At 52.6% G+C, this 23120-nt stretch overlaps 1 protein-coding gene across 1 annotated transcript; it reads left to right on the top strand.

Moving 5' to 3' along the window:
• The first annotated feature begins 5801 nt into the window (after positions 1 to 5801).
• On the top strand, positions 5802 to 22895 carry SLC51A (solute carrier family 51 subunit alpha). Its single transcript, XM_023214829.1, has 8 exons — positions 5802 to 6005; positions 15944 to 16098; positions 16666 to 16739; positions 17141 to 17299; positions 17833 to 17944; positions 18966 to 19112; positions 21892 to 21997; positions 22530 to 22895. Exons 1-8 carry the CDS (start codon positions 5852 to 5854, stop codon positions 22664 to 22666), a joined length of 1044 nt encoding a protein of 347 aa, XP_023070597.1. The 5' UTR covers positions 5802 to 5851; the 3' UTR covers positions 22667 to 22895.
• Positions 22896 to 23120: the final 225 nt, after the last annotated feature.

Here is a 23120-nt window from a genome sequence, read left to right as displayed (position 1 = left end):
TTTATTTTATTTTATTTTATTTTATTTTATTTTATTTTATTTTATTTTATTTTTGAGACGGAGTCTCGCTCTGTCGCCCAGGCTGGAGTGCAGTGGCCGGATCTCAGCTCACTGCAAGCTCCGCCTCCTGGGTTCACACCATTCTCCTGCCTCAGCCTCCCAGGTAGCTGGGACTACAGGCGCCCGCCACCTCGCCCGGCTAGTTTTTTGTAGTTTTTTTAGTAGAGACGGGGTTTCACCGTGTTAGCCAGGATGGTCTCGATCTCCTGACCTCATGATCCGCCCATCTCGGCCTCCCAAAGTGCTGGGATTACAGGCTTGAGCCACCGCGCCCGGCCTTTATTATATTTATTGTAAGTCTGCTTATAAAAACCCCGCTCTGTCTTTGTTTAATGCTCAGCTTTTTGGATGCGAATCCACTAAGCCAATGCGTACCTAAAATAAACAATCCTCTTGTTCTCCGTATCAGCCTTGCCAGTCCTCAGTTTCCTGCAACATCTCTACTAAATATCCAAAAATTAGCCGGGCGAGCTGGCGGGCACCTGTAATCCCAGCTACTCAGGAGGCTGAGGCACGAGAATCGCTTGAACCTGGGAGGCGGAGGTTGCAGTGAGCCGAGATCTCACCATTGCAACACAGCCTGGGCAACAAGAGCGAAACTACGTCTCAAAAACACAAAAAAAGAACAGAAAAGATTATGCAAAATGGAAGAAGCTCAGCACGAAAAGCCACGTCTTGTTCCACTTACATGAGATATCCAGAGTCGCCAGATCCATAGAGATCAAAAGCAGATTCGCAGCTGCCAGGGTGTGGGAGGAGGGGGAACTGGAAGGTATGAGGGTGGTGGTGGTTGTTGTCTTGAGACTGAGTCTCACTGTGTCACCCAGGCTGGAGTGCAATGGCACCACCTTAGCTCACTGCAACCTCTGCCTCCCGGATTCAAGCAATTCTCTTGCCTCAGCCTCCTGAGTAACTGGGATTACAGGCACCTGCCACCATGCCCGGCTAATTTTTTTTTTTTTTTTTTTTTTTGTATTTTTAGTAGAGATGGGGTTTCGCCAGGTTGGCCAGCCTGGTCTCGAACTCCTGACCTCAGGTGATCCACCCACCTCAGCCTCCCAAAGTACTGGGATTACAGTTGTGAGCCACTGCACTCGGCCTAATTTTTGTATTTTTAAGAGATGGGGTTTCGCCATGTTGGTCAGGCTGGTCTCGAATTCCTGACCTTAAGTGAGCCACTCGGCCTCCCAAAGTGCTGGGATCACAGGTGTGAGCCACTGCACCCAGCCTCTTTTTTGATTTTTCAAAACTGACCCTCACATTAAGGAAACCAAAACTTAAGTGATAACTGAAGTGATCCTGTTACTGACCACAGGTTCTTTAAGCGCCAATAAAAATTGGCACGAGGCCAAGCACATTTCCCAGACGAGGCTTTATTAGGGGCTTTCGTTCCACCACCGGGGAGACAGCACTGCAGGGAGAGTTCTCCGGCTGGCCCCAGAGGAGCGCATTGTGACACAGGTAATTCAGGAGGTGGGTGAGCGTTCCTGCAGGGGTGGCGTGCAGAACGCACAGGAAGAAGGAATCGCGGTAACACGTACCTCGCAGGATCAGAACACGATGAGCAAGCCTCTCCCTGGCAGAGGCTTTTGTTTTTGTTTTTGTTTTTTTCTGTCACCCAGGCTGGAGTGCAATGGCACCATCTCGGCTCACTGCAACCTCCGCCTCCCAGGTTCAAGCAATTCTCCTGCCTCAGCCTCCTGAGTAGCTGGGATTACAGGCGCTGCCACCACACCCAGCTAATTTTTGTATTTTTAGTATATACGGAGTTTCACCTTGTTGGCCAGGCTGGTCTCAAATGCCTGACCTCAGGTGATCCGTCTGCTTTCGCCTCCCAAAGTGCTGGGATCACAGGTGTGAGCTCCCGCGCTGGGGCAGAGATTTTGGTCTTGTAATGAGGCCAAGGGTAAAGAGTGGTCGTTCTTCTGGTTTTGTGCACACAGAGGCAATGGGGTTCACTCCCTGACGCATAAGATTTAAAGCGGGATCCTGCCTATCTGCATTTTTTCAAGGTCCTGTGATCAGTGAATATGGCATTTTGCAAAAGATTTATAGTGAAATGCTGCTTATCCTAATTTTTTCACTGTCCTGTGATGAGCAGGTAAGAAAAAAAAAAAAAAGAAGAAAGAAAAAGGGTGGGGGGAGGAACGCACTAGCGGGGTTGGGAGCCAAGTCCCTCCTCTGTCTCAGTAAGCGTCAGATGATGCTATCATATAATTTCATGGGAAAACATAGGCCAAAGAAGTGAAAATCAGAAGGACTTCTTCTTTGTGGTTCTAAAAAATCCGTTTCTGGGTTGGGCGCGGTGGCTCAAGCCTGTAATCCCAGCACTTTGGGAGGCCGAGGCGGGAGGATCACGAGGTCAGGAGATCGAGACCATCCTGGCTAACACGGTGCAATCCCGTCTCTACTAAAAATACAAAAAACTAGCCGGGCGAGGTGGCCGGCGCCTGTGGTCCCAGCTACTCGGGAGGCTGAGGCAGGAGAATGGCGTGAACCCGGGAGGCGGAGCTTGCAGTGAGCTGAGATCCGGCCACTGCACTCCAGCCTGGGCGACAGAGCGAGACTCCGTCTCAAAAAAAAAAAAAAAAAAAATCCGTTTCTGACAGCTGGCAGCCTCAACTGCCAAGAGAAGACCCTGGCGGCCACAGCCCATCCTCTCTGACCAAGCCTTAGCTGGGGATGGGCCTCCAGGCACGGCCTCCCACTAGCTGGGTCCCGGGCCACACTGCAGAAGACAGCCCCCTAGAGACAGAAGCCCCCTCCCGTCACCGACGCCCTGCTGGTCTCTCCTGGGGTGCCCAGTGGGGAGCACCAGTCTCAGTCCAACCTCCGTCCCTCTGGCTCCCTCCTGCCCTTCGCCTTTCCTGCCATTCCCCACTGTGTCCTGAAGCTGAAGTTTCTAAGAACATCCCCAGCACTCTGCTGTCAGCTCTGGGAAGTCTAAAGTTCAGGGCTTTGGGTAATTAAACCCAAGGCCTCTCAGTGGGCTTAGGGTAAACGACCTGGCGAACGTTCCTGCAGAGATGCTGGGAGGAAGCTGAGTCAGGCCGCCTCTGTGTCAGGGTGGGGCCGAGGCCAGTGACCCTCTGGGGGTCAGGGCCCTTGCCGGCCTCTTCCTTCCCTGACCTCCACCTTAGAGGCAGCTGGCCCTGAGACGCCAGCCTCACCACATTGTCCTGTCCCAGGAACTGGACTTTAGGAGGGGGGGAAGCTGGAGGAGGACCCAGCCTGACTCTTGGGAGAGACTTTGAGGCGTCTGGGGACAGGAGTGGGGAGTCCTCCGGGTACCCCATCAGGGACCGCTTCCCTGCTTGTACAGCCTCACCAGCCTAGCGCAGGGAGCCCTTCTCCCTTCCCAGAATTGACCCCCTGCACCCTCCTCTGGGCCCTCTTCTCACTACCTACAATCTCCACCCGGCCCCAACACAGCCCCTCCCCCAGGCCCTTTTGGCGGCTCTCCACACCCCATGGCTTTTTTTTTTTTTTTTTTTGAGACGGAGTCTCGCTCTGTCGCCCAGGCTGGAGTGCAGTGGCCGGATCTCAGCTCACTGCAAGCTCCGCCTCCCGGGTTCCCGCCATTCTCCTGCCTCAGCCTCCCGAGTAGCTGGGACTACAGGCGCCCGCCACCTCGCCCGGCTAGTTTTTTGTATTTTTAGTAGAGACGGGGTTTCACCGTGTTAGCCAGGATGGTCTCCATCTCCTGACCTCGTGATCCGCCCTTCTTGGCCTCCCAAAGTGCTGGGATTACAGGCTTGAGCCACCGCGCCCGCCCCAACCTGGTTTCTTAACCTCTCCGGACCTCAGCCTCCTTATCTGTAAAATGGGAATAAGGATGCTACTTCCCTTGTAACGCGGTGGTAAAGTCTAAATGAGTGAAGACCCCTGGCGCACCAGACACGCTGACAGATGCTGGCTGCTGCTGCTCTGAGTTTATGCTTTCATCAACTATGCAACCAAATTCTAAGGAAGCCTTTGTATGTGTCAGCTTCCGTTCCAGGAACCTAGAGGCACCACCGTACCACAGTACAAGATGCTGTGTCTGCCTTCAAAGAGATTTCAATCTGTTTGGAGAGAGAGAAAAGGGAAGCTATCAACCAATCACATTGTTTGCAAGCCTGTAATTCAGCAGGTTTTCAAGACCTGTCAAAATGCCCAGCAATCTCACTCTGCAGCTCTGACTCTCAGGCACGGCCTCCATCGGCTGCATCTTCCGGCCCAGCGTGGGGCTGGCTGAGCCCATCGTCCAGATGTGATGAACTGGGGTTTGGGAAACCCACACTGGCCTCATGTGGCTTTTCCAGCCCTGAGTCTCCCCACTGCGGAGTGCGGGAGCCTGAGTTCCAGCAGGTTCTTCAGGGGCATCTGACCAGGGAGTACTGCAGGGAGGAGTGAGGACCTCGTCCTCACCCCTACCCAGGGCAGGAGCTTTGTGGCGAGCCCACCCCACCCCAGAAGTTTCCTGGAAGGGCAGGGTGGACTCGCCACAAAACTCCTATAGGATGGGCCCGGCCAGGGGCAAGGGGTGGCCAAAGGCGCGTCTCCAAGCGGTGGGAGGGACCACACCTGGGGGCAGGGATGAGTCAGGCACAGGGAACTTCGCCAGCCTAGAGGATCAAATTCCTCCAGGGTGAACTCTGAGATAGAACAGTTGGCCCAGGAAGCTCAAGGAGGGACAGCGGCCGAGGGGAAGACTCTGCAACTCCGCTGGCCCCCGCCCCGGCCCAGGCAAGGCCAGCAGCCCAGCGGTGCAGCAGGAGCCCCCCGCCCCGCCTGCCCTTCCTCACCCTCGGTGCCTGCGGGATTGCTGGAGAGAAAGCAGCATGGAGCCGTGCAGGACCCAGATAAAGCTTGACCCCAGGTAAGTGAGGGCGGCGGGCCCTGGGCCAGTTGCCAAGCAGCGGCGGCCCCCGTCCCCCGGCCTGTCCTCTCTCCCTCCCAGAGCCCTTTGGCTGCCGCACTCAGAATGAGACAGGACTGAAAACGGTCTGGCTGTTCCTAGGTCGCAGGGACAACGTGGGTTTGGGCCAGGGTGTGACACTTCATTGCCTTGGCCTTGCCCCCCACCGTGGGGAGAGAAAGATCCCAGAGCGGGGGCTGTGGAAGGCACTCCCAGAGGAAGTGGCAGCGCCCCTCAGTCACAGGGGGCCGTCCCTCTGCAAGGACTCACCTTCCTCTGGGATCCTGCTCTTCCTCTCTGGTCAGTGGTCAGTCCCTGGGCTGCAGCCCGATGAGCATGGAGAGAATCCACGGTGGGCTCTTCAGGCACTGCAGCCAGGCACGCCCCAGCTAGGTGGCAGCTTGTCTTACTCCCCTGCCTGGGCCAGTTCTCCACTCCCTCTAAGAAAAGGGCCCTGAGGCCAGGCACCTGTAATCCCAGCACTTTGGGAAGCTGAGGCAGGAGTCTGGGAGTTCAAGCCCAGTTCCAGTTTGAGTCCAGGAGTTCGAGACTAGTGTCTGAGCAACATGGCGAAATCCTGTCTACCAAAAATATACAAAAGTAGTTGGGTGTGGTGGCGTGCACCTGTAGTCCCAGCTTACTCCGTGGGGACAGGGGCCGAATAGATCACTTGAGCCCGGGAGGTCAAGGCTGCTTGTGTGAGCCAAGACACACCACTGCACTCCAGCCTGGGCAACAGAGCAAGACCCTGTCTCAAAAAGAAAAAAAAAAGAAAGAAAGAGGAAGGAAGGAAGGGAGGAAGGGAGGAAGGGAGGGAGGGAGAGAGAGAGAGAAAGAGGCCCTGAGGGCCACAGACAAAGTCCTGCGCTCAGGAGTGGTTGGGGGTCCAGTATGCACCCCTCCCCCTTCCCCCAGCCCCCGGTTCTGAGCACAGGCTGGTGTCTCACCAGATACACAGCAGATCTTCTGGAGGTGCTGAAGACCAATTACGGCATCCCCTCCGCCTGCTTCTCTCATCCACCCACAGCAGCCCAACTCCTGAGAGGTGAGTGGGGACCCTCCCCAGAGGAACTGAGAGGAGGGAAACCAGGATTGCTGAGTGGAGCTGGGGAGAGGCGGCCCTGAGCCGGTCCACCTGGGCAGCCGGGAAGAAGAACCGGCCGCCGTCTGTCCTCGTGGTTAAGGCCTTGGAGAAGGGCAACGCCTCAAGGAGTCAGTGGGTCAAAAGGGTAGCATGAGAGCCCGGCTCCGGAGAGCAACCCTCATGCTGGGCCTCCACAAAACTGGCCTCACAGCTCATTCACGCTGGGGGCGCGGCGACCTGGGGCGCTTTTTCAGACCCCAGAGCCATCTGGGGACTCAAGGTGGTGCCCAAGTGGTCCAAGCCCCATGGGGTCTCCCGGAGGCCTGCACGGCATCCGCCCCGGACGCATGGCATCTAGAGGGTGGTTACTGTGGGTGACGAGCTTCATGGAGGTGAACCAGCTGGATTTGTTTTACGATCCAGCCTCCTTTCTGAAAAGGATGCAGCCTTCTCTGATGACGTTTCTCCTCGCTGGAGCGTTCTGTTGTTGGGTTTTGGTGTGTGTTTGTGGGTATTTGCCTCATTCCACCCCGGAGCTTTCAGGTAGACGGATGTGTTTACTGTAGTGGAGTAACTGGTTTGCAATAATAAGTCACACTTTTCCACTGAAGAGGAGGGTGTGGGGATCCCTGAGACTAGCTCAAGTTCAGTTGTTGGAAGAATTCCTTGACTGGAAATTTTACCTTGGTGTTTTGTCACGGTTTCCTGAAAATAACTTGGGGGTGCTCCTGGTCGTCCATCTACCGCTTTGATCCCTTGGATTCCACCCATTCTTTCACTTTAAGAAAAAACAAGGCCGGGCGCGGTGGCTCAAGCCTGTAATCCCAGCACTTTGGGAGGCCGAGACGGGCGGATCACGAGGTCAGGAGATCGAGACCATCCTGGCTAACACGGTGAAACCCCGTCTCTACTAAAAAATACAAAAAACTAGCCGGGCGAGGTGGCGGGCGCCTGTAGTCCCAGCTACTCGGGAGGCTGAGTCAGGAGAATGGCGTGAACCCGGGAGGCGGAGCTTGCAGTGAGCTGAGATCCGGCCACTGCACTCCAGCCCGGGCTACAGAGTGAGACTCTGTCTCAAAAAAAAAAAAGAAAGAAAAAACAAGTAATTGTTGCAGAGGTCTCTGTTTTGCAGCTTCCCTTTTGCAAGAAGCACTTTTTCCGAATAAAACAATAATTAAAAAAAAAATAGGTGAACCTGCAAAAGTGTCCTCTCAGTGTTGGCCAACAAGATTCTGTTACTGAATTACTTTTCAAAGTGAAAGGCGTTGGCTGGGTGTGGTGGCTCACGCCTCTAATCCCAGCACTTTGGGAGGCCGAGGCGGGCAGATCACTTGAAGCCAGAAGTTTGAGACCCGCCTGGCCAACATGGTGAAACCCTGTCTCTACTATTAAAAATACAAAAGTTAGCCGAGCGTGGTAGAGTAAACCTGTGGTCCCAGCTACTCGGGAGGCTGAGGCAGGAGAATCTCTTGAACCCGGGAGGTGGAGGTTGCAATGAGCTGAGATCCGGCCACTGCGCTCCAGCCTGAGTGACAGAGCGAGACTCCGTCTCAGGAAAAAAAAAAAAAATAGTGAAAGGCATCGGCCGGGCGCGGTGGCTCCCACCTGTGATCCAAGCACTTCGGGAGGCCGAGGTGAGCTGATCACCTGAGGTCAGGAGTTCGAGACCATCCTGGCCAACATGGTGAAACCCCATCTCCACTAAAAATACAGAAATTAGCTGGGCGTGGTGGCGGGTGCCTGTAATCCCAGCTACTCAGGAGGCTGAGGCAGGAGAGTTGCTTGAACTCGGGAGGCGGAGGTTGCCGTGAGCCAACATCATGCCATTGCACTCCAGCCTGGGCGACAGAGTGAGTGAGACGATGTCTCAAAAATAAAAAAGAGGCCGGGCGCGGTGGCTCAAGCCTGTAATCCCAGCACTTTGGGAGGCCGAGACGGGCGGATCACGAGGTCAGGAGATCGAGACCATCCTGGCTAACACGGTGAAACCCCCGTCTCTACTAAAAATACCCAAAAAAATTAGCCGGGCGAGGTGGCGGGCGCCTGTGGTCCCAGCTACTCGGGAGGCTGAGGCAGGAGAACGGCGTGAACCCGGGAGGCAGAGGTTGCAGTGAGCTGAGATCCGGCCACTGCACTCCAGCCCGGGTGACAGAGCGAGACTCCGTCTCAAAAAAATAAATAAATTAAAAAAAATAAAAAAAAAAAATAAAAAAGAAAAGAAAAAGAAAGTGAAAGGCATAGGATGGGGCTCAGCGTATTCCCTGGACACCAAGAACATTGAGAATCATGCTTAGAGAGAATGTGGGTCACGCCTGCATTTTGTTTTGTTTTCCTGCTGCATATGGACTGCCTGTGAAATGTTGGCTAGAAGTCGAGGTCGCTGTAGCACATTTAATGCATTTCCCAGGCAGCAGGAAGCTCTCAGCACGCGTTCCGACGCAGACGTGGGCGTGTCCTTGGGCTGTGCATGGCTTCATTTCGGATGATCTGAACCAGAGCGGCTGCCAGTGTCCGGAGATGCCTGCTGGCCACTCTGTGGTTTGCGCAGCAGGCGGCTGCTACATCCACTTCCAGGGACCTCCTGTTCAGACAGTGCAGCTGGCGGTACAAGCCTTCCCTCACACGGCAGCTCTCCCCTCACACGGCGGCTCTCCCCTCACACAGCTCTCCCCTCACACAGCTCTCCCCTCACACGGCAGCTCTCCCCGCAGGGAACATCTGGCAGTGTCCGGAGACTGTCCCCGTGCCACACTGGACGGTGCTGCCGGCACCTCGTGGTCAGAGGCCAGGAAAGCTGCTAAACTCCTACAGCACACAGGTAGAGCCCCCACAAAAAAGATTATTCGGGCCAAAGTGTCAACAGTGCTCAGGTTGAGAAACCTTGTCTTACACAATGAAAACGGTTCTCACGTTGCTTTCCTTCAAAATGTGCAAATAGAAACCCCAAGGCTGTTCAGAATAGGCCGTTCTGAGTCTGCTAGTCCAGCAAGCCTGGCTGCGGGCAGAGTGGGGAGGATTTGGCCAGCGGCCCTCCCTCCGGGGACAGGGGAGCTGAGAGGACGAGTCGGGAGTGCCCCAGGCCCAGGGGAGTGAGGCCTGGCAGGATTCAAGGATCCTGGTGGAAGAACCGGGAACAATTGAGAGGGCTTGGCAGGTGAGGTGAGGCCTGATGCCTGCCGGGCTGGCAGAGGAGCTGTACTTTATCCCACAGAGAGAAGGAGCTGCTGAGGGCTCTGAGACTGGGAGTGGCTGGATGAAAGTAGTGCTTCACGGCCATTAATCAGTAATCAGGATAGACAGCAGAGGAAGAGCCTTAAGAAGCAGGGATGTGGCCGGGCGCGGTGGCTCATGCCTGTAATCCCAGCACTTTGGGAGACTGACGCGGGTGGATCATTTGAGGTCAAGAGTTCAAGATCAGCCTGGCCAAGATGGTGAAATCCCAACTCTACTGAAAATACAAAAATTAGCCAGGCATGGTGGCGGGTGCCTGTAGTCCCAGCTATTTGGGTGGCTGAGGCAGGAGAATCGCTTGAACCTGGGAGGCAGAGGTTGCAGTGAACCGAGATCACACCACTGGACTCCAGCCTGGGCAACAGAACAAGACTCCATCTCAGCAACAGCAGGAAAAAGGCAGGGATGCAATGTGAAATGCATTGTTGCCCTGGCCCGGCATGTGGGAAAAGAGTCTGAGGCAGGGCAGCGGCAGGGACAGAAGAGGAAGTGTGGGAAACAGGCAATTCAAAGAAAGAGCAGGCAATCTAGTAAAGACCTCGGCGTGTAGGTGCTGGTTCTGGGCAATGGTGATGGCACAGACAGAAAAGGAGAAGCAGGAAGACGTGCCTCTGGGAGGATGTGGCAAAACTTCCCTTCACTTCATTCGTAAACTCTGTTGTTCCTTTTTTTTTTTTTTTTGAGACAGGGTCTCCCTCTATCACCCAGGCTGGAGGGCAGTGGTGCGAGCTTGGCTCACCCCAACCCTCCACCTGCTGGGCTAAGGTAATCCTCCCACCTCAGCCCCCCAAGTAGCGGGGACCACAGGCACATGCCACCAAGCCCGGCTAATTTTTGTGTTTTTTTTTGTAGAGATGGAGTTCCTCCATGTTACCCAGGCTGGTCTCGAACTTAAAATTAAATGCTAAGAAAACTATTTCAGGCCAGTTATGGTGGGTCATGCTGCAACCCCGGGAGGTTGAGGTTGCAGTGAGCTATGATTGCACCACCAGCCTCAGCCTTGCAACAGACTGAAACCCTGTCTCAATTTAAAAAATAAAAATAAAGAGAGAGAGAGAGAGAGAGAAAGCTATTATTCTGGAAGAACGATTGAATGAATTTTTTTTTTTTTTTTAAATCACAGCTCACTGCAGTGGGCTCAAGTGATCCTCCCACCTCATCCTCTTGAGTAGCTGGGACTGCAGGCACACACCACCATGCCTGGGCTAACTTTTAATTTTTGTAGAGACAGAGTCTCACTTTGTTGCCCAGGCGGCTGATCTCAAACTCCCCAGCTCAAGCAATCCTCCTGCCTCAGCCTCCCAAAGTGCTGGGATTACAGACGTGAACCGCTGTGCCCAGCCTTAAAGCTACTTTTTATTGAACAAATACTACACGCCAGGTGCTTTGCTAAGAAGCTTAAGGAGAGGATAAGTAACTGTCTATGGTCATAGAGCCATGACTAAGTGGCATTTTACTTTGAACTCAAGTGTCTGACTCCAACACCCCATACTGTGCTCCTAACCTCCTAGAAGCAGATATGCAATCATGGAAATAATTTTTGGTTAGAAAGCAGGGATTATAGGTGATTACTCTTTTTTCAAATTTTTATTTAATGTTCCTCTTTTCATTCTTTTAAAAAGTAATCTTTGTTATTCTAGAGACAGTGGGAAATTTAATAGTTGCTGTAAGTATGATTATATTCAAAATGGTCAGCCAGCCAAGCATTTCCCAAAGTCTCAGAAACTTAACCCCACGGAGTCCTTTATGGAAACAGAGTTCTGTAGGAAGTTAAGTTTTGTGACCAGGCGCGGTGGCTCATGCCTGTAATCCCAGCACTGTGGGAGGCCAAGGCAGGTGGATCACATGAGGTCAGGAGATCGAGACCAGCCTGCCCGACATGGTGAAACCCTGTCTATACTTAAAATACAAAAATTAGCTGGGCGTGGTGGTGGGTACCTGTAATCCCAGCTACTTGGGAGGCGGAGGCAGGAGAATTGCTTGAATCCATGAGGCGGAGGTTGCAGTGAGCTCAGATCACTCCACTGCACACCAGCCTGGTGACAGAGTGAGACTCCATCTCAAAAAAAAAAGTTAAAGTTAAGTTTTGTAAAAGGTGCATTCTAGACCCTCCTTTTGGAAATTTACAATGTAAATTAGCAGATTAAAAATTTCAGTATGCTCTGTGGGAATCATCATATTTAACTTTAATGCATTTCCAAACATTCTTCAGCCGTGGAATACTTTTGTCCCATAGTATCCATTTAGATGCACTTTTGGGGAAATTGAGTTCCACCAGAAAAGAAAAGGCCATCTCCTAAGAAGACGGTTTGACGGACAGCCCGGGTATCGGACGATGGATGCTAAGGAACTCTTCCTTTCCTATCAGAGCACCAAAGGCAACAGTTAGAAGACACTGCAAAACCTTTTGTGTGGAACAGTCAGAATCCACCCCACCCTCACCTTCATAAATGGAACAGCCCTCCCAGGTTGCCTTTGATAACCTCTCCCACAGCCACGAGTGCACACACCTGCAGTCACTGCGTGTCATGGTTAATAGGAGTGTGGGCTTTCCCTGTGCTTCAATCTCCGCTCCTTCACTTCAGATTGTGTGACCCTGGGTGAGGTGCTTCCTTCTCTGGGCCTCGTTTCCTGAAAAAGTCTATAAAATGGGGATGATGACAGGAATTCTCACAGGCTATTTCTTTCATTCAACAAATAGTTACAGAGCAGTTACTGCTCCAGGCGTTTGAGAACAGAGCACAAGCTTGACAAGGTCCCTGCCTCCGTGGAGTTTGCACTACAAGGTGGAGAGCCGGCAATAAGCGAGTGAACAGCTATGTAAATACAAATAGCCCTGATGTGGGGGAAGGAGGACGAAACGTCACCCGCAGTGGAGATTTTCACGGAGCAGGGGGCAGTTAGGGAAATGAAGACTGGGAAAGACTGGGTTGGTGGGCGTGTGAAAGGGCAGTTTTTACGGCTCTCCAAGGGCTGATGAGCACGTGGGGCTGGGGGTAAGAGAGGCTCTAGCAATGGTCCCTGCTTTCCCAACCATGGAACATTGGTTTTGGAAAACCACCTGCATTAATTTTGGCTTTTTCCAAAGTCTGGACTTTGCCTATCGTCTGAATTTTTTTAAATTAAACATTTCTATTATAAAAATCATTCAGGTTTAGTTTAACAAATAAAGAAAATACAGAACAGTAAAAAGAGAAAAAAGCATCTACAGTCTCACCCAGAGACAGGCACGGCAAATATCTTAGTGTAATTTCCTTTTTTTTTCTTTGAGACAGAGTCTGGCTCTGTTGCCCAGGCTGGAGTGCAGTGGTGTGATCTCAGCTCACTGCAACCTCCACCTCCCAGTTCAAGCAATTCTTCTGCCTCAGTCTCTCAGAGTAGCTGGGATTACAGGCACACGCCACCACGCCTGGCTAATTTTGTATTTTTGGTAGAGATGGGGTTCCACCATGTTGGCCAGACTGGTCTTGAACTCCTGACCTCAGGTGATCCACCCACCTCGGCCTCCCAAAGTGCTGGGATTACAGGGCATGATCCCTGTAATCCTGGCCCTTTCTCTATGCTTTTATTTAACATTTGTAGAAATCATATTATTCCTATAATTTTATGTTCTGTTTTTGTAAGCACGACACAAAATAAATTTTTCACATCATTGTATATTTGGAAAAATATGTTCTTTTCCAAAAAAAGGTTTATTTTTGTTATAAGATACATATTCATTATAGAATAATTGGAAAAGAAAGACACTAGGGATTTTCACACACGGAGAAAAGGCCGTGTGAGGACACAGTAGAAATGTGATTGTCGGCCGGGCGCAGAGGCTCACGCCTGTGATTCCAGTTAACAATGGGCTTTTTCTCTATGATGGTTTATTATTTAATGTTTAGGCCGGGCGCGGAGGCTCACGCCTGTGATCCCAGCACTTTGGGAGGCCGAGGCGGGCGGATCAGTTGAGGTCAGGAGATCAAGACCAGCCTGGCCAACATGGCGAAAATGCTCCACTAGCTGGTCAGGTGCCTGTAGTCCCAGCTACTTGGAAGGCTGAAGCAGGAGAATCACTTAAACCTGGGAGGTGGAGGGTGCAGTAAGCTGAGATCAGGCCACTGCACTCCAGCCTGGGTGACAAGAGTGAAACTTCGTTGAAAGAAAGAAGGGGAGGAGAGGTCAAGGGAGGGGAGGGGAGGGGAGGGGAGGGGAGGGGAGGGGAGTTGTCTGCAAGTGGAGGAGAGAGGCCTCAGGAGAAATCAAACTTGCTGACACCTTGATCTTGAACTTCTCGCCTCCAAAACTGTGAGAAAATAAATTTAAGTTGTTTAATTAAAAAAAAAAGAATACTCAGAAAAGATAGAAAAAAGTAAGAAGCTAGAAAAGAAGACACAGATCATCGTAGTCCCATCGCCCAAACATAAGCATTGCTAACTTTTTTCAGTATCATAGACATTTTCCTCTTCTTGTTTTTTGTTTGTTTGTTTGTTTGAGACAGGGTCTTGCTCTGTCACCCAGGCTGGAGGGCAGTGGTGTGACCTTGGCTCACTGCAGCCTCCACCTCTCCTGGAGTAGCTGGGACCACAGGCAGGCGCCACCACACCCGGCTACTTTCTGTGTTTTTAGTAGAGGTGGGGTTTTGCTGTGTTGGCCAGGCCGGTCTTGGACTCCTGGCCTCAAGTGATCTGCCCACCTCAGCTTCCCGAAGCGCTGGGACTACAGGTGTGAGCCACCGCACCCGGCCGAGGAGCCGCGTAGTTTTTGACAGATTCACCCATAGTCCTGGTTGGTCCTGTGGTGCCACCAGGTGCGACTGACCGAGACAACAGCTCAAGTCTGTCCCGTGGCCACCTTTCTCCCTGTTTTGGATTCAGCAGTCATATTGCTCCCACTGAGCTGCCTTCATGATCCTTAGTCACCAAAACACAGAGCAGACTAGCCAATCCCTTCCTCATGCTCGCCCCGCAAGGCAACAGGACAATGACTGGCGTCTGGCAGTTTTCTGCTTTTCTTCCTCTTATCTAGCCAGGTAGGAGGTGCAAAGGAGGTCCAATAATTAGAAAAGACACTTAAATGACCACAGGGTCACTAAGGACCTAGAACCCTTTCTTTAAAACTAACGGCTGCATTAATGAATCGCGTTTGTTCGGAAACACATATTGCGACTATATTCATTTTTTTCTGTTAGCAACGGTGAGGCCAGATGAGGTCTATCAGTATTTGTCAAAGTGTTGGCCATCCTCTGACCACTATCAGGTGAGCTTGTTAAAAATGCAGATTACTGGGCCCATTTCAGATCTGTTGACACACATGTCTGAAGGTAAGGCCTGAGCAGCTAGCTTTTTTTTTTTTTTTTTTTTTGAGACAGAGTCTCGCTCTGTCGCCCAGGCTGGAGTGCAGTGGCGCGATCTCGGCTCACCACAAGCTCCGCCTCCCGGGTTCACGCCATTCTCCTGCCTCAGCCTCCCGAGTAGCTGGGACTACAGGCGCCCGCCACCTCGCCCGGCTAATTTTTTTTGTATTTTTAGTAGAGACAGGGTTTCATCGTGTTAGCCAGGATGGTCTCGATCTCCTGATCTCGTGATCCACCCACCTCGGCTTCCCAAAGTGCTGGGATTACAGGTGTGAGCCACCGCGCCTAGCCAGCTAGCTGCTTTTTAACAACTCCCAAAATGATTGCAATATCCATGAAAGTTTGAGAACCAATGGACTATATTTCATGTAAGACCAAGCATGAGGCCAGCTTGGGTCAGGTGTCCTTGGGGTTTTTATTTATATCCATTTCTCTTTTGTTGAAGTTCCCCCTGGTCTAGTGCAGTGGCTCACACCTGTAATCCCAGCACTTTGGGAGGCCAAGGTGGAAGGACTGCTTAAGCCCAGGAGTTTGAGACCAGTCTGGGCAACGTAGTGAGACCCCGTCTCTACAGAAAATCATAAAAATTAGCCAGCCGTGGTGGTGGTGAACGCCTGTAGTCCCAGGCTACTTGGGAGGCTGAGGTTGGAGGATGGTTTGAACGTGGAAGGTCAAGGTTGCAGTGAGCTATGATCGCACCACTGCCCTCCAACCTGGGCGGCAGAGTGAGACCCTGTCCTCCCCACAAAGAAGTACCTCCTGATATCTTGGTTTCACCATATAATTATGGTGAAATCAACTTAAACAGCTCCGGAATGTCCCATAAATTACATTCTGCTTCAATTATGTTAATTGATCTACATTTGCTAGTGTAACACCTGGCACTGGAGATAGAAAAGTGAATTGGGGTCAGGCACGGGGGCTCAGGCCTGTAATCCCAGCACTTGGTGGGGCCAAGGCGAGTGGATCACTTGAGGTCAGGAGTTCGGGACCATCCTGACCAACATGGAGAAAACCATCTCTACTAAAAATACAAAAATTAGCCGGATGTAGTGGTGGGCATCTGTAACCCCAGCTACTTGGCAGCTGAGGCAGGAGAATTGCTTAAACCCGGGAGGCGGAGGTTGCAGCGAGCCGATTTTGCACCACTGCACTCCAGCCTGGGTGACCCAGCAAGTCTCTATCTAAAAAAAAAAAATTCTAAAATATCATCATTCCTGTGCACGGGTAGGAGCCTCGATCCAGTAAGGCCACTTCGATCCGAGGGAACGAGCGCACACCTTCTCCCGCTCAGTCCCGGTCGTCAGCTCTCTGCCTTCTCCTCCTCTAGCCCTGGGCCCTGTGGAACTTGCCCTCATCAGCGTCATGACCTTGCTGGCGCTGGGCTCCATCGCCATCTTCCTGGAGGACGCCGTCTACCTGTACAAGAACACCCGTTGCCCCATCAAGAGACGGACCCTGCTCTGGAATAGCTCGGCACCCACGGTGAGGCCCTGGGGCTGCCCTGCGGGGGGAACTGAAAAGAAGGCAGAGGCCAATGTGAGAATTCCTCTAAACTCAGCAAGTCACTTCAGCAAAGAGTTTCCTGCCACTACCCGCTGAGGGCGGAGGTTTGCAATCTCATCTCCCCTTGCAGTAAGGATCCTCTGCCTGGAAGGCTGTGGAATGCAGGGTTGGAATTCGAAGGGCTGCGTAGACAGCTGGAGACCTGCTCAGCCCACCAGCGGCCGCACTCACTGCTCCCTGCCACAGTATTGCTATTAAAAGAGCTTCCTTCCTGTAGGGGCAGGCCGTGGTTCCTGTGTGGGGAGTCTCATTCCACAGGGTCACACTCAGCTCCATCCTTATGTCGAGGCTTTGGAAACGCCCTCCCCCAGCCGTTACACAGGTCCTGGGTTTGCTTGATTTAATTAGTTCTTCTTCCGGCTGACAATGTTTAAGGAACGCTGCCTCAAACGTATAGGCTTTGCCTTCTGTGCCCTTGCCACGAAAGGTTTCAGGAGTCTCAGCGGTCTCCCTCCCGCCTCACCTGCTCCTGCCCCTTCTGAACAGGTGGTGTCTGTGTTCTGCTGCTTTGGTCTCTGGATCCCTCGTTCCCTGTTTCTGGTGGAAATGGCCATCGCCGCGTGAGTGCCCTGCCTCACTCCCGCTCCGAGGGCCCCTCTGCTCCCGCTCACCAGGACTCTGGAGTCCGTGTCCTTGATCCCAGCTGACCACGAGTCTGGCCCTTCCCAGACTCTGCTAGTTCGGGGATCTTGAGCTCCTGGTTCTGCTCAGGGAATGCCTTGCGTTCACATCTGGCATGTTCCTCAGCCAGCCCTTTGTTCCCACAGTCTGAAACTCCCCTTCTCCCCGTCCCGTCCTGTCTCCTCTCCCGCGCTCCTCTCGGGGAGCACACCCAGAATGCCCAGCCCCACCTCTTCCCCTCGGTAAGCCCCCCTGGCCCTGCCGTCTTTCCCTCTGGCAGCAAAGGGGCATCCCTGCAGCGTGCCCCCACCTCGGAGGCCCCCTTCTCTCCCCACCCCAGGTTTTATGCCGTGTGCTTTTACCTGCTGATGCTGGTCATGGTGGAAGGCTTTGGGGGGAAGGAGGCAGTGCTGAGGACGCTGAGGGACACCCCGATGATGGTCCACACAGGCCCCTGCTGCTGCTGCTGCCCCTGCTGTCCGCGGCTGCTGCTCACCAGGTGAGGCAGGGCCAAGGTGCCTCCTCCAGGAGCTGGGGAGCCTCTTCTGGCCCCCAGCCCTCTTCAAGGCTCTGGGAATTAGGCATGAATGGGCCAAAGCCAGTGACGGAAGGGTGGGCATCCCACAGCCAGGACTCAGGGGCACCCACCTCAGGGGACGGGAGCAGAGGAAAGAGAGCTCCTAAATTCTCATCACTGAACTTAACTGCACCCTGCAAGTCTTAGCCACACAGAGAAAACTGGACTTGGGGCCATTCACTTGCTTGCCCCTTCTGCCCACTTCGGTGAATGAGGTTGAGGTCACACTCCCAGACCTCGTTCCAAAGACAGCATTCTGGTCTGAAGGTGAGCGGGAGACTGAGAGGGTTCCCAGCACTCTCAACATTCTGGTTTGTTCCTCCATCTCCACCCACTTCACCTGGTTGGTGTTTATGGTGGCAGCCACGCCTCCGCGCAGGAGCCCAGTGAGGAGCGGGGGTCTTCCTGGGACAGCTGGTTTGTGGCCTGTGTTCCTAACCCTCTTCCCCACGCAGAAAGAAGCTTCAGCTGCTGATGCTGGGTCCTTTCCAATACGCCTTCCTGAAGATAACGCTGAGCCTGGTGGGCCTGTTTCTCATCCCCGACGACATCTATGACCCAGCAGACGTAAGCCGGGAGTAAGGGGCAGCACAGCCCAAGACTCATCTAACACCTTTGTGTTCTAAAAGGAATAGCCAGAGCCAACACCCCTTGACAGAGGGCCCCAGAAAAGGGTGGCTGTGGGAACACAGAGGCTCAGGGACTCTGCCAGGGAGAGGAAAGAACTGCAATAGGCCCAGGCTCTGGGCCTTTGCTCATTACCTTTCCTGCCATGGGAGGGGAGAGATCGAAGGAAGCACCGGGTGCCATGACACATGCCTGTAATCCCAATGGCTCACAAGGCCGAGGTGGGAGGACTGCTCAAGAGTGAGAGTTCAAGACCAGCCTGGACAATATAGCGAGACCCTTTTTCTAAAATTAGACTGGGCATAGTGGTTCATTCCTGTAATCCCTGCACTTTGGGAGGCTGAGGCGGGAGGATCACTTGAAGCCAGGAGTTTGAGACCAGCTTGGGCAACATAGTGAGATCCCCTCTCTCTCTGTCTCTTTTTTTTTTTTTTTTTTGAGACAGAGTTTCTCTTCCGTTGCCCAGGCTGGAGTGCAATAGCACGATCCCAGCTCACTGCAACCTCCACCTCCTGGGTTCAAGCAATTCTCCTGCCTCAGCCTTCCAAGTAGCTAGGATTACAGGCATGCGCCACCATGCCCAGCTAATTTTGTATTTTTAGTAGAGATGGGGTTTCACCGTGTTAGTCAGGCTGACCTTGATCTCCTGACCTCAGGTGATCCGCCCGCCTCTGCCTCCCAAAGTGCTGGGATTATAGGCGTGAGCCACCACGCCTGGCCCATCTCTATTATTTAAAAAAACAAAACAAAAGTTAGCTGCGAATGGTGGTGTGCACCTGTAGTCCCAGCTACTCAGGAGCCTGAGGCTAGTGGACCACTGGAGCCAGGAGTGTGACGCTGCAGTGAGCTATGATTGCACCACTGCAATCAGCTCGGTGACAGAGTGACACCATCTCTTAAAAAGAAAGAGAGAGGGAGAGAAAACTTGCCTGCCTCACTGACTACTTTCTGTTGCCACCAGATTTCTGAGACGAGCACAGCTCTGTGGATCAACACTTTCCTCGGCGTGTCCACGCTGCTGGCTCTCTGGAGCCTGGGCATCCTTTCCCGGCAAGCCAGGCTCCACCTGGGTGAGCAGAACATGGGAGCCAAATTTGCTCTGTTCCAGGTAACTACGCCCTGGGGCAGAAAAGATGTTTCATAACAGACCTACACATGGCTGGGGTTAGGAGGTGAGACCAACAAAGGCTAAAGGTGGGCCCGGGCATTTTTTTCATAAGTTTCAGATCTCCCAAGAGATTTGGAAAATGCTTCCTATGCTTCCCGCTTTTTGTCTTTCTGGGTTGGAATTGTTTCCCAGGGCTGCCATGACAAAATACCACAAACCAGATGGCTTGAAACAACAGACACGTCTTGTCTCATGTGCTGCAGGCGAGAAGCCCACAGTCAAGGAGCCCGCAGGGCCGTGCTCCCTTTGAGCCCTGCAGGGGGTCTCCAGCCTCTTCTGTGCGGGCTGTGCTCCCTTTGAGCCCTGAGGGGGGTCTCCAGCCTCTCCTGTGCGGGCCGTGCTCCCTTTGAGCCCTGCGGGGGTTCTCCAGCCTCTCCTGTCTCCGGTGGTTCCCAGCAGAGTCCTGGGCGACCCTTGACCAGCATTTGTGTCGCTCCAGTTTTTGCCTCCATTGTCTCATGACATTCTCCCCATGTGTTTCTGTGTGTCTTTTTTTTTTTTTTTTTTTTTTGAGACAGAGTCTCGCTCTGTCGCCCAGGCTGGAGTGCAGTGGCCGGATCTCAGCTCACTGCAAGCTCTGCCTCCCGGGTTCCCGCCATTCTCCTGCCTCAGCCTCCCGAGTAGCTGGGACTACAGGCGCCCGCCACGTCACCCGGCTAGTTTTTGGTATTTTTTAGTAGAGACGGGGTTTCACCGTGTTAGCCAGGATGGTCTCGATCTCCTGACCTCGTGATCCACCCATCTCGGCCTCCCAAAGTGCTGGGATTACAGGCTTGAGCCACCGCGCCTGGCCTCTGTGTGTCTTCTTTTTTTTTGGAAACGGAATCCGGAATCTTGCTCTGTTGCCCAGGCTGGAGTGCAGCGGTGGGATCTTGGGTTAGGCAATTCTGCTGCCTCAGCATCCCGAGGAGCTGGGATTACAGGCATGCACCACCACACCCAGCGAATTTTGTATTTTCAGTAGAGACAGGGTTTCACTATGTTGGCCAGGCTGGTCTCACACTCCTGACCCCAGGTGATCTACCCGCCTTGGCTTCCCAAAGTGTTGGGATTACAGGCGTGAGCCACTGCACCCGCCCGTATCGTCTATTTTTAGGACACCAGTCAAATTGGATTAAGGGCCCACCCTATTCCATTACCACCTCATCTTAACCAATTACATGTGAAACAAACTGTTCTTAAATAAGGTCACAAGTACTTGGGGGCAAGACTTCAACATAGCGTTCTGGGGGACACAATTTCACCTGTAACACGTATGTTAACAAACCTTAAATTTGTCTACGCTTGCTTCTTTCCTTTTCTGACTTCCTAAAATCCTATAATCCATCCACACCAGCACAGCACTAGCACAGCTACAGGAACTACCCACACCACCTGCGAGGCGCTTTCACATTACACTTAAATTTTCACAACCCTGGGGGTCATTATTATTCCCATTTTACAAAGGAAGAAACAGACCCAGAGATGTTCTTGCTCAAAGGCACATAAGGGATGGGGCTAGAATTTACACCCAGGTATGTCTGACTCCTGCACACCTCTGTCTTCTCCTTACCTGACCTTCGTCTTCACACCGCTTCTGAGAATTCTCTCAAAGGCATGTTTGCCCGCCTTCTATGCGCTGCATTCTCTAACCCCAAAGATGACTTTTCCACCAAATGCAATGACTTCTAACCCAGTCTTGTTCTCCTTCTCTCTCCATCCTGTCTCCTCGCTGGTCTTCTACTCCCAAGGCATAATGACTGCCCTACCATTAACAGAGTGAATTCACCGACATTCTCATGTGAGCTATGCAGATGCCTCCCAAATGTGAACTTCCAGGCACACAGTAGGTAGAGTGGAAGATGCTATGGGAACAGAGAGAGAAGTCCCCGGAACGAGTCAGGGATTGAAGGGGCAGAAAGGTTCTGGGTCCCAGATGTACTTGAGATCAGGCCGAAAGATAAAAGCCCTGTGATGGCTGAGCCTGCCCATGGTTGATGTGGGGCAGCCTGGGCGAGCCACGCCAGCCTCGAAGAAGCTGAGGCTCCCACACGGTGTACTCAGGGAGGGCAATACTAAGATAAACCGTGCTTCTAGGGCCCCTGGACAGTGATCTTCTTCTTCTTCTCATCTCTCGCCTTCTTTCTTTATTGTGGTGAAATCTTGGTAAAATTGGCCCTGTTAATGGTTTTGAAGGGTAAGGTTCTATGGCATTAAGTACATTCACATCGTTGCACTACCATGACCACCATCCATCTCCAGAACTGACATTTCCCAGCGGAAACCCGGCACCCGCTAAACACATTCCCCACTGCCCTCTCCCCGCAGTCCCTGGCATGGCAGGGTCTTCAAAGGGCATTTTCATGGTGAATTGTCCATTATTCTAGAGCAGGGACCTCAGGCACGTGAGCTAGATGGAATGACTTCTCTAATCACCCATCTTTTTATCCAGTAAGTGCTCACTGGTAGCCAAGCCTGAGAAAGGAAATTAAACATGAGTTCTTGTATCTTGTCAGAAACTCCAATAAAATATTGGGTAGAAAATGAGAACGTCATTTGCCTGAAGATGAAAATCCCACAGATGTTTAATGAAGTGACAGCATCAACCCTCTGTGACTGCACAGATCTGGTGGTGGGTGGAATCTGCCCGTGGAAGGGCCAGGCCCAGCAGTGGGCGGGCTGCGCGCTGTGCCGTGAGAGCAGGCCTAGCCCACCCTTGCCTCTCTCTTATGTTCCGCAGGTTCTCCTCATCCTGACTGCCCTACAGCCCGCCATCTTCTCAGTCTTGGCCAACGGCGGGCAGATTGCTTGTTCGCCTCCCTTTTCCTCTAAAACCAGGTCTCAAGGTGAGCACGTGAAGGCTCCTATCCCATCGTGGGATGGATGAGACAGGGAGAGTCAGGAAAGAAAGGGCCTCAGAACAGACATGAGGCCGGCCTGACTTCTGCTCAGTGTTCAGAAGGGATCTCCGGGGAATGCCAGCGATGGCTTTGAGGGAAGGATGGCCTCTCTGATCACACAGGAGAAGGGAAACCCCACAGCTTGAGGCCAGCCCTGAGGGCCAACCCAGGAAGCCATGGGTTCAGTCCTCAGCTCCCGGGAGAGGAATGGGTGTGGTTAAAACACAGAAGCCCATGTTGATGGAACACACAGAGAAATGGACTTCAGTGCTAGCCTCACAGCACAGAAGCAGACAGCCCAGTTCTGGTTCTGGCTCTACCATTAACCCGATGTTATTTATGACAATTTTGTATCCCTAAGTCCTAGTTTGGGGATCAACTAGAGAAAGTGTTGCTCAACTCCTCTGCCAGGGCTGCTGGTGAAATACCACCTCTGTGACTCCGCATAACCTACCTTGTATTTCACCCCACACTGCAGTGATGAATTGCCACCTCCTCATCCTGGAGACCTTCCTAATGACCGTGCTGACACGAATGTACTACCGAAGGAAGGACTACAAGGTTGGGTACGAAACTTTCTCTTCTCTAGACCCGGACTTGAACCTCCAAGCCTAAGGTGGATGGCTTGGATGGTGGAAGGATGCTGTACTCATTAGAATATAAGATTTCTGTACCGTCCCTCAACCTTGACCAAACGGGAAGCATTCCGCTTGTCAACACAAGCTGGCAGATTACATTTGACTCTACAGATGAAGGTGAACAATGTGTAGGATAAAATTGTATCTTGCCTGGGGAAGGCGTTTTAAGTTTTGTGATAAACAAGATCTCGTCTGAAAATGTGTAACTGGGCACACTGCCTCTGTCCATGTCACTATTAGCCCTTCAAGTGGTATACTGCTGGCTGGGTGTGGCAGCTCATGTCTGCTATCCCAGCACTTTGGGAGCCTGAGGCGGGAGGATCGCTTGAGCCCAGGAGGTTGAGGCTGCAGGGAGCGACGGCTGTGCCGTACACTCCAGCCTGGGTGATACAGCCAGACCCTGTCTCTGGAAAAAAAAAATAAAAGAAAGC

Source organism: Piliocolobus tephrosceles, chromosome 2, assembly GCF_002776525.5.
Source record: "Piliocolobus tephrosceles isolate RC106 chromosome 2, ASM277652v3, whole genome shotgun sequence".
Taxonomy (NCBI): Eukaryota; Metazoa; Chordata; class Mammalia; order Primates; family Cercopithecidae; genus Piliocolobus; species Piliocolobus tephrosceles.
Note: the sequence above shows the minus strand (reverse complement) of the source record. Positions and strands in the feature narration are given on the sequence as shown.

Bases quoted from the DNA above. Each gene is read 5' to 3' on its own strand.
- SLC51A (XM_023214829.1), top strand. From the start codon at position 5,852: ATGCACCCCTCCCCCTTCCCCCAGCCCCCGGTTCTGAGCACAGGCTGG. The intron at 17,300-17,832 runs GTGAGGCAGGGC...TTCCCCACGCAG, and splicing joins CCGCGGCTGCTGCTCACCAG to AAAGAAGCTTCAGCTGCTGA. The intron at 21,998-22,529 runs GTGAGCACGTGA...CCCACACTGCAG, and splicing joins CTCTAAAACCAGGTCTCAAG to TGATGAATTGCCACCTCCTC.